At 36.9% G+C, this 11982-nt stretch overlaps 1 protein-coding gene across 1 annotated transcript; it reads left to right on the top strand.

Moving 5' to 3' along the window:
* The first annotated feature begins 4057 nt into the window (after positions 1 to 4057).
* Positions 4058 to 5005, top strand: LOC126080844 (olfactory receptor 5B3-like). Its single transcript, XM_049892032.1, has one exon. It carries the CDS (start codon positions 4061 to 4063, stop codon positions 5003 to 5005), a length of 945 nt encoding a protein of 314 aa, XP_049747989.1. The 5' UTR covers positions 4058 to 4060.
* Positions 5006 to 11982: the final 6977 nt, after the last annotated feature.

The following is an 11982-nucleotide window of genomic DNA, read 5'->3' as shown; positions in this document are numbered from 1 at the left end:
GGAATAAAGCACAACAATAAAAAAGATTCCACTACTGTTACAGATAACAATATGGATGAATCTCAAATGTGTTATGCTAAGTAAAAGAAACTAGCCTCAAAGCTTACATACTGTAAGATCCTATTTACATGACATTCTTGCAAAGGTAAAACTATGTGAAGACAATACAGTTTAGTGGTTGCCAGGAAGAGTGGTTGGGAGAAGGGGTTGGCCACAAAGAAGATCGGGGAAAGTTGTTTAGGTGATGAAATTGTGCTGTATTGTGATTGTGAAAATAGTTATATGACCACAGACATCTGACCAAAGTCTTACATTTATACATTAGAAACTGTGGATATTACCATATTTAAACTGTACTTCAATTAGAAAGTGAAAAAAAAAAAAGAAATGTCAAGTAATGCACAAACTCGTATACATACCCACCATAACCAGGTAGTTCCCATGGGCAATATAACTGCTTCTTCCCTGGATAAGTGAAATGAGGAACTGAAGACACCCACATAGGGAATATCCCCTGAGAGCTGTGTGTCTTTAAAACTCCCTTTTAGTTCCCATGTATTATCCTCTGAAAAATCAACGTGATTTCACATGCTATCATTTTAGAGGGACCAGCCTGTGTACAGAGCCCCTGTGGTAATCGTTTATTCAAATGAATGCTAATAGTTGTTAGCATACTTGCCAACCTCTCCCTTACTGGTTATTTGCAGAAGTCTTCAGCCACTTTTTTCAGCCACAGCCAGGGAAAAGAGTTGAAAAGAAAGATTATATTGAGTAACTTGAAAATAATAACACCTTCATGAATTGTTTTAAAGACCTTTCCTCTTTTGCTCTTCACAACTACAATTCTGTGAATTATGTGGGAGACATCCTTTTATTATTTTTATCTTACAAATAAGGAGGAGGTATGTGACCACTTCAAAGGCAGAGAAAATGCATGGTACAGGAAGGACTTCAATCTAGATTTTCACCTGCACTTTAATGTTCTTTTCTCCATCTTCCCCTGCCTTAGAGAACTTGGAATCTTTTGCCCAGTACCTGAAAGAGAGCTTCTTTAATAGGATTTATGCATCATTCCATGGCTGAATTTCTGATTCCAAACTCACAATTCAGAATTACCTTTACCAGTGATTAAGGTAAGCTTTCTGTTTCATGTACAATTTTAGTGAGTAATGTAATCCATAGGATCCCTGGTGGTGCAGTGCTTAAATGTTTGGCTGCTAACTAAAAAGTCAGCAGTTTGAATCCACCAGCCTCTCCTTGGAAACTCTATGTAGCAGTTCTACTCTCTTCTATAGGGTCACTATGAGTCGGAATCAACTCGACGTTAATGGGTTTGGTTTTGGTTAATATAATCCATGCAAAAGCAGTGAGGAAACTTTATCTACTATGAGTTATTTGAGTCCAGAATCAATAGTTAAAAGCATTTTTCTAAAACTGTAAGGCTGGAATATAAATGTCATAATTTCCATCAGTTTGTAGTTCAGTGTTAATGAAACATCCTGCTGCTTTCCTAAAGAAGATGAGCAAAAGAAAGGGGTCCGGGCAGAGGACACACGATGCCGTGATTGAGTAGGTGGTAATTTCATCTCGTTGGCCTTTAATTGAAGATAAAATTTTAAAATGAAGAGTTAAATGACACTTTGACACTTTTTAGCTACAAAAACCAAACCAAACCCATTGCCATTGAGTCAATTCCAGCTCACAGCGACCCTATAAGACAGAGTAGAACTGCCCCACACAGTTTCCAAGGAGCGGCTGGTGGGTTTGAACTGCTGACCGTTTGGTTAGCAGCTAAGCTCTTAACTACTGCACCACCAGGGCTCCTATGGGTTACACTGCTCACTAAAATTGTACATGAAACAGAAAGCTTACCTTAATCACTGATAATCACTGCTGACCGTTTGGTTAGCAGCCAAGCTCTTAACAACTGCACCACCAGGGCTCCTTTTTAGTTATATATATATATTTTTTAATATAGAAGGGTCTTAATTGAATTATCAAAATCCATGCTCTATTTTAACCTTTTTTTCCATAATCTCACCCTTATTATTACTAGCTCATCTACAAATGCCGACAGTGCTGAACCATAGGATTTTTATTTGGTCAGACCTGGGTTTACACCTTGAATCTTGAATCTCCCTCATACTAGCTCTGTAATTGTAGAATATCACATAACTTTTTGAATCTTTAAAGGTAAAATGAAAATAATATTACATACCTTTTAAGGTTATTGTGAGAATTAATTGAAAAGATTTACATATATACAAATATTATCATTAGCTGTTGAGTGTAGTGTATGCTAAAAGTGTTTCTGTGTATCCAAGTTTGGCAAACATAAGACCTTTATAATCTAGGTTTGTAAAGCAAAGCTGTGAAAGGATTAAAAGGAAAATGGTAAAGGATAGTGGTTAGTAGAGGATTGATGGCCGGCCAAAGATTTCAAATCCGAATAAAAGATGTAAAATGTTGTGCTCACACAAGAACAGATTTAAAGAAAACAAAAAACACAGAACTCTTTACCACTATGTATCTTCAGGCAAAATGCAAACATAATTTATGGATTTACAACTCTTGATCTCTGTGATTCAGCTATGGGATGACAACAAGGAAAGAACAAATGAGTTTAAATAAATGAGGCTCTCAATCCAAGCTGACATATGGATTTCAAGGAAGAAATTAAGCAAAAGAACGGCTCATGTGGAATGGTTGGCACAATTACTCATATGGGATAGAGGACACTGAGAAACACTAGGCGACACAGAATATCTCAGCGAACCCGGGATATAAAGAAAGACAAGCAGACAAGTGAGGCTACCAGCTGTTAAAAACTCACCCATACTTTAAAACCCTGCATGTCACCACTCACCTTTCTCAAAAGCAACACAGAGGTCATCATTCAACCCTAACATTATACCTAATGTCATACCTAGCACCTAACATTAATCCGCTGTACTACACACCTGATTTTACTCATTGTCATTATGCATTATCTCTTTTAATTCTCACAATAATACCTTGAAGAAAGTCTCATTACTATCTTTATTTTGCAGATGGAAAAAAGGAGGCACAGGAGAATTAGGGGCACAACGACTCCTAGAAAATATATACTGGGGCTGATATTTGAATGCATATGCACCCCTTCCCAAACCCAACTCTATACTGGATGCATAAGTTTCCCTTCAAAATTGCCTTTGCTGATTGTACATGCCCTTACTGCTACAGGTACACCACTATATCTATCTATATCTCTCAATTACTTCACTGTGTATCCAAAAACATTGAGTTTGGACCAATGGAGAAAATGAGTAATTTTAAATTGAGTTAAACTCAATTTTACTTAAATTCAGTTAAGATCACTGGATTTGGGAACACCTTACCTGATTTCTAAGCTTGGCTTTGCCACTTACTACTTCTGTTAGTGGTTAAGTGCAATAGCTGCTAACCAGAAGATTGGCAGTTTGAATCCACCAGGAGCTCTTTGGAAACTATGGGACAGTTCTACTCTGTCCTATAGGGTCACTATGAGTCGGAATCGACTCGAGAGCAGTGATGGGTGTGTGGGTACTTCTGTTAACATGAATAAGTTTCGAGGTATGAACTAATGAACCTCATATGGTTGTTGGAAGGAATAAATGGATATGTACATAAAATGTCTACAGCAGTGTCTGGCACATGAACTATATAAAAGTATAATTTTTCACTAAGCTCAGGAAAACTGAGATGGCAAATCATGTCACTTACGACATGTCATGTTGGCCAAGTTATGACTTTTCTACAGCTCACTTTAAAAATTTATAAAATTTTAAAGTCAGGAGACGTTCCATGAAAATACTTCAGTTTCAACAGTTAGTAACTATATAGATAATTTGTGCACTAAATTTCATTGTCAAGCCCATAATTTATGTATGCAGATTCTCGAAATACAAAATATTGCCATAACAAAATAATGCCCGTGGTATTTATATATTTCAATTTCATTTCAATCTCTTTTCTGTTTTTAACACTTTGTTCTTTTATTTGTCATTGATACAGGACATCTCTTGATTTCTAAGTAACATCAATGGAGAACAGTACAGAAGTCATTCTGTTTATCCTGCTAGGACTAAGCAATACCCCAGAGCTGCAGGTCCTCTTCTTTATGCTGTTCACTCTCCTTTACCTCATCAGTGTGCTTGGGAACCTGGGGATGATTGGGTTGATTTTGTTGGACTCTCGCCTCCACACTCCCATGTACTTTTTCCTCAGTAACTTGTCTCTGGTGGACATTTGTTACTCCTCAACTGTCACTCCCACAGTGTTGGCTGGGTTCCTTACAGGAAACAATGTCATCTCCTACAATGCATGTGCTACTCAGATGTTCTTTTTTGTAGTATTTGCTACTGTGGAAAATTTCCTGTTGGCCTCAATGGCCTATGACCGCTACGCAGCAGTGTGTAAACCCCTACATTACACCACCACCATGACTACAGAACTGTGTGCCCGTCTGGTTCTAGGTTCCTATGTTGGTGCTTTACTGAATGCCTCCATCCACATTGGAAACACCTTCAGTCTTTCTTTCTGTATGCCCAATGTGGTCCAGCACTTTTTCTGTGATCCTCCAGCTGTCATGGTTCTCTCTTGCTCTGATAGACATGTTAGTGAGATGGTTCTTGTTTTTGCTGCAAGCTTCAATGTCTTTTTTGCTCTTCTGGTTATCTTCCTTTCCTACCTGTTCGTATTAATCACCATTCTAAAAATACACTCGGCTGAGGGATACCGGAAGGCCTTATCCACCTGTGGTTCCCACCTCACTGTAGTCTCCATACTCTATGGGACAGGCATCTTCATGTATCTACAGCCCAGCTCCAGTCATTCCATGAGCACAGACAAAATGGTGTCTGTGTTCTATACTATGGTCATCCCCTTGCTGAACCCTCTAATCTATAGCCTGAAGAACAAGGAGGTCAAGAGTGCATTCAGAAAGGTTGTTGAGATGTCAAAATTGTCTCTTGGCTTAGCCTTTTAATATTATAGGATTCACAGCAATCAAGTTTCATTCTTGTTAGATTTCTCTGTGCAATGGTTCACATTTCAAAGCCCACACTGCACTTAGATTCCTAAGGTGGTATACTTGCCTCCTCAAAAGTTTGTTGCCTAGAAAAAAAGAAAATATTATGCTCTGAAATGTAATACATAATGAGAATGGCTCAATGGGACTTAAGAATATTTGGGTTTTGATTTTCAAAAAACCTTTTTAATGGTATTTGATTTATTCACATGTTCTTTACCATACGCCAGTGCAAGCATATATGTCAAACAAGGCACACACAACTCCATGGATAGAAGCATATGCAAGGACCTTATTGTGCACTTACACACAAGGATGGGAGTTTGTTAATGAAGTCAGTAGAATGGCTAGTTTTTAATAAAAGAAATTAAAATAACCAGTCGGGATATCAGAATACAAATTCGTGTCTAAACTTTTTTTTCTCTAGTTGAAAAAAACAATTTTGAGTCCAAAGTGAAGAAAAAGATGATATAGATTTCTTAATGAAGGTGTTTGCTTTCTGTTACTATAATTTACCTAGAGGTATCTAAGTATACTGAAGCCATGGTGGCACAGTGGTTAAAAGCTACAGCTGCTAACCAAAAGGTCAGCAGTTTGAAAGCCTATTGGAAACCCTATGGGGCAGTTTACTCTATCCTGTGGAGTTGCTATGAGTCAGAATCGACTCAACAGCAATAGGTTTTTTTGTTCTTATATAAGTATAGCGTCTTAACAGAACTAATATCTCTGTCTTCACTAAATGCTTTGACAGAAACAGTATGGTCATATGGTGATTTTCAAAAGAAAAAAGTTCATTGTACAAAAAAAGGATATCAATAATATGGACATTTTCCAGTTTATCTGTATGTGGCCACCAACCCTTCACATTTTGAAAAACATAAAAAAAATTAAAGACCACTGAGACTAATGATAAATGATGATGTTAAGCATTTTTCATATTGGAAATGATATGAAACGGATAATGTTACTTATTCATGGATACCTTAGTTCTGGGTGAGCTACAGCATCTCTTATTCTCCTGCTCATTCATCTCACTATATTCATAGTGATTTCCTTGCCACATCTTATCTTAACTTATTGACTATCCTGTTATCCAATATTTCACACTTAAGACAATAGTAAAAAGTCTACTATCTCACTGTGTTGGGCATTAGCTACGTACTTCTGGCAGTAACATATGCCCAGGTGTGAGGTGAGTGTAAAGCTGGCTATGATGGTTAAGGTTATGTGTCAGCTTGGCTGGGCTATGATTCTCAGTTGTGTGGCAGGTACGAGATGATGTAATTTGGCAGTTATGTAATGATGTACTTATTCTCCATTTTGTGATCTGACGTGATCATCCTCCACTTTTGCATAATGCTGATTTTCACAAAATGACTTGGTCTGTGCAACTTAACCACGTCGATAAACAACTCGTAAGAATGCTGTTGCCACCGGGCTTTTTACTTACTGTTCCTTCTGCTTGAAATGTTCCTTCTCTCCCTTCAAGTTTCTGTTTAAATGTTACCGTATCACAGTGTCCTCAGTTCTTGCTGGACATTGTCTCTTTCCCACTTTATTCTTCATAATTCTGATCATTATTAAGTGTTGTTAGTTGCCATCAAGTAGGTTCCGACTCACAGCTACCCTATGTACAACAGAATAAAACATTGCCCTGTTCTGTACCATCCTCACAATCATTGTTATGCTTGAGCCTGTTGTGGCAGCCACAGTGTCAATCCATCTCATGAGGGTCTTCCTCTTCTTCACTGGCCCTCTGATTTTCCAAGCATGATGTCCTTCCCCAGGGACTAGTCCCACCTGATAACATCTCCAAGGTATGTGAGACAAAGTCTGGTCATCCACATTTCCAAGGAGCATTCCAGCAGCTGTACTTCTTCCAAGACAGAATTGTTCATTCTTCTGGGAGTCCATATTCTTCTCCAACACCATAATTCAAATGTTTCAACTCTTCTTCAATCTTCCTTATTCATTGTCTAGCTTTCACATGCATATAAGGTGGCTGAAAATATCATGACTTGGGTCAGGTGCACCTTAGTCCTTGAAGTGACATCTTTGCTTTTTAACACTTCAAAAAGGTCTTTTGCAGTAGATTTGCCCAAGGCAATATGTCTGTCCTGATCGTTACTCAACTATTATTAGTAGTACTTATGTGTTCACCTGTTCATCAATCTTCTCTAAATAGAACGTAAACTCCACAAGAGCACTGGATTTGCCTGCTTTATTAACAAGTTTATCCCCAGTGCATTGATTAAGGCCTGATCCATGCTGACTTCAATTCTTACACTTCTTTTGGTAAACTTATTTCTAAGCAGTTTATTCCTTTGGACGCTATTCTAAATGGATTTATTTCATTTTTGGCTTATTCATTGGTAGTGTATAAAAATTCAATTGATTTATTTTTGCATATTTATCTAGTATTAATCTTCCTGAATTGTGTGTGTTCTAATATATTTTTAGTGAATTCTTTGAGGTTTTCTGTATAGAAGACCATGCATCTCTGAATTGAGATAATTTACTTCTACCTTTCCTATCTGGATGCCTGCTTTTTCTTGACTAATTTCCCTAGCTAGAACCTCCAGTGAAATGTTGACTAGAATTGATGATAATGAACATCCTTATCTTATTCATGGTCTTAATAAGAAAACATTCAGTCTTTCACCATCTAATGTGATGCTATATGAAGGTTTTTTCATAGATGCCCTTTATAATGTTGAGGAAGCTCCCTTCTATTCCTAGTTCCCTGAAAGTTTCTAATCATAAATGGGTGTTGGATTTTGCTAAATGAGTTTTCTGCACCTATTGAGACTATCATATGGTTTCTGTCCTTCATGCTACTAATATGGTCTATAACTTGAATTGGATTTTTTGATGATAAACCAACCTAACGTTATTGGATTAAATGTCATTTTGTTATGTTCGCTATGAGTTGGAATCGACTCAACGGCACTGGCACTGGGTGTATATAATCCTTTTTCCTGTGTTTCTGTATTCTGCTTCATAGTATATTTTAAGGAATTTTGCATACATATTTTTATGGAATATTGTCTGCAGTTTTCTTGTATTTGTCTGGTTTTGGTTCCAGAGTAATGCTGGCCTCAGAATAAGTGAAGGAATGTTTTCTAGAAGAGTTTGTCAATGATTGGTATTAATTCTTTTTTTCAGTATTGGGTAGAATTTACCAATGAAGCCTGAGCTTTTCTTGGAGGGAAATTCATAAATTATTAATTCTATCTTTTTATTGTTATAGATCAATTTAGATCGTCTATTTTAAACTGTTTTATTGTTGTAAAATACATATATAACAAAACATTCACTGTTTCAACATTTTCACATGTATAATTTAGTGACATTAATTATGTTCATCAAGTGAAACCATCACCACTTTCCGTTTTCAAAATTTTTGCCAATCTTAACAGAATTTCAGTGCCCCCAAGAAATGACTCCCCCTTTCCCCATCCCTCTTACCTAACACTGCATCTTATTGTTAAGATGTCAAAATTACCCAAAGCAATGTGTAGATTTGATGCAATCTCCATTAAAATTCCAACAGCTTCGTTTGCGGAAATGGAAAATCCAACCCTCAAATTTATATGAATGTGCAAAGGGCACTGAATATCCATAGTGACAAAGAAGAACAAAGCAGGACTACACTTCCCGATTTCAAAACATAATATAATGCTACAGTAATCAAAACAGTCTGGTACTGGTATAATGACAGACACGTTGACCAAAGAAATAGAATTTAGAGTTCAGAAATAAACCCATACATTGATTTTTTGTGAGTGCTAAGTCCATTCAATAGAGAAAGAATAGTTTTTTTAATAAATGGTGCTGAAACAACTGGGTTTCCACATACATAAAAATGAAGCTGGACTCATAACTCATACCATATATGAAAATTAAAATGGATCAAGAAAATAAATGTAAGAACTAAAACCATAAAACTCTTAGAAGAAAACATGGAGTACTGCTTCAGGACTTCTTGACTTAGCTTTCAGCAATACATTTCTAGAGATGACACCAAAAGCACAAGCAACAAAGGATAAAATAGATAAATAGGACCTCAGCAAAATTAAAAACTTTTGTTCATCAAAGGACTTTATTAACAAATAAGGAGGCAACCTACAGATTTTGGGAACTATATATCTGATAAGGGTTTAATGTCCATAATACATATCTTTTTTAAAAACTCCTACAACTTAACAACACAAAAACAAACAACCCAATCAAAAAATGGGTTAAAGACTTGAATAAACATTTCACCAAAGAAGAAATGCAAATGGCCAACAATCACATGAAAGATGCTCAACGTCATTAGTAAACAGGATGTGCAAATTAACAACATTGAGCACTCAGCAGTTCCTTAAAAAGTTAAACATAGAATTACCATTTCATTCTGTAGTTTAACCCCTAGATATACATCCAAGAGAAACAAAAACATATGTTCATACCGAAACTTGTACGTAGATGTTTGTAGCAGCATTATTCATCATAGCCAGAAACTGAAAACAACCCCCAAACTGTCCATTGACTGATGAATGGATAAACAAAATGTACATATAAAAATGTACAATGTACATACAAACAATGGAATATTCCAAAAACCAAACCAAACTTGTTGTCATCAAGTCAATTCCACTCACAGGAACCCTATAGGGCAGAGTAGAACTGCCCCATAGTGTTTTCAAGGAGTGGCTGGTGTATTCTAACTGCCAACCTTTTGGTTAACACCCGAGCTCTTAACCACTGTGCCACCATGGCTCCAATGGAATATTACTCAGCCATAAAAAGGAATGAAGTAGTGATACATGGTACAACATGGATAAATTTTAAAACGATTGCTAAGTGAAAGAAGCCATTCACAAAAGATCACATATTATATGGTTCCATTTATGTGAAATGTCCAAAACAGGCAAATCTATAGAGATGGAAAGTAGATAATGATTTCTTAGGGTTGGGGAGGATGGAGGTTGGTGGGTGATAGTTAATGGTACGGGGATTCTTTTTGAGGTGATGAAAATGTCCTAAAATTAATGGTGGTGATGGTAACACAGTGCTGTAAGTATGCTAAAACCCATTGTATTGTATACTTTAAATGGATGAATTATGTGGTATGTGAATTGTATCTCAATAAAGCAGTTGCCAAAAAAAACAAAGACAAAAACAAACAAAAAACAACAACGAGCTATCACTACACACTCACTATATATTTAGAAAACAAACAAACAAGTATTGGCAAGAATGTGAAGAAATTGGAATCTTCATCCGTTCTGCTCGGCTTGTGGAGTGGTACCATCGCTGTGGAGTTCCTCAAAAAATTAAATAAAGAATTACTATATGATCCAGCAATTCTACTCCTGGGTATATAACCAAAAGAATTGAAATCAAGAATGCAAACAGATACTTATATACCAATGTTCAATGCAGTATTATTCACAGTAGTCATAAGGTAGAAACAACCTAAATGTCCATTAACAGCAGATTGGGTAAACAAAATGTGGTATATCCATTTAGTGGTATATTAATCATAAAGAGAAATTAAGTCCTGATACATGCTACAACATGGGTGAATCTTGCAAACACGAGTGAAATAAGTTAGTCACAAAAACACAAACATTGTATGATACCACTTATATGAAATATCAAGAATACGTAAATGTCAGTTTTGTTAGGTGCCATTGACCTAATTCTGACTCATAGTGACCCTATAGGACAGAGTAGAACTGCCCCATAGGGTTTCCAAAGCTGTAATCTTTACAGAAGCAGACTGCTACATCTCTCTCCCACAGACTGGCTGACTGGTTCAAATCACCAACACTTTGGTTACCAGCCAAGGAGTTAACCATTGACCACCAGGCTTCATAGTTAGATGTTGTTGTTGTTGTTAGGTGCCATCGAGTCAGTTGAGGATCCTCCCCTTTTTTGTTAACCTGTACTTTATCATGCATGGTGTCCTCCTCCAGTAACTGATCCCTCCAGACATGTCCAAAGTATGTAAGACGTAGTCTCACTATCCTTGCTTTTAAGGAGCATTCTGGTTGTACTTCTTCCAAGACAGATTTGTTCATTCTTTTGGCAGTACATGGTATATTCAATATTCCTTGCCAACACCACAATTCAAATGTGTCAATTCTTCTTCAGTCTTCCTTATTCACCGTCCAGTTTTTGCATGCATATGATGCGATTGAAAATTCCATGACTTGGGTCAGGTGACATTTTGCTTTTCAACACTTTAAAGAGGTCTTTTGCAGCAGATTTACCCAATGCAATGCGTCTTTTGATTTCTTGACAGCTGCTTCCATGGGTGTTGATTGTGGACCCAAGTAAAATGAAATCCTTGACAACTTCAATCTTTTCTCCATTTATCATGATGTTGCTCATTGGTCCAGTTGTGAGGGGTTTTATTTCCTTTATGTTGAGGTGTAATGCATACTGAGGGCTGTGGTCTTTGATCTTTGATCAGTAAGTGCTTTAAGTCCTCTGCACTTTCAGCAAGCAAGGTTGTGTCATCTTCATGTCGCAGGTTGTTAATGAGCCTTTCTCGAATCCTCATGCCACATTAACCTTCATATAGTCCATCTTCTCAGATTAATTGCTCAGCATACAGATTTAATAAGTATGGTGAAAGGATACAACCCTGATGCACACTTTTCCTGACTTTAAACCACACAATATCCCCTTGTTCTGTCTGAACAACTGCCTCCTGGTTTATGTACAGGTTCCTTATGAGCACAATTAAGTGTTCTGAAGTTCCCATTCCTTGCAATGTTATCCATAATTTGTTATGATCCATACAGTCAAATACCTTTGCAAAGTCAATAAAACACAGGTAAACGTCTTTGTGGTATTCTCTGCTTTTAGCCAGGATCCGTCTGACATCAGCAATGACATCCCTTGTTCTACATTCTATTCTAAATGCGGCCTGAATTTCT

This window comes from Elephas maximus, chromosome 7 (assembly GCF_024166365.1).
Source record: "Elephas maximus indicus isolate mEleMax1 chromosome 7, mEleMax1 primary haplotype, whole genome shotgun sequence".
Taxonomy (NCBI): domain Eukaryota; kingdom Metazoa; phylum Chordata; class Mammalia; order Proboscidea; family Elephantidae; genus Elephas; species Elephas maximus.
This window is presented reverse-complemented; position numbering and strand designations above follow the sequence as displayed.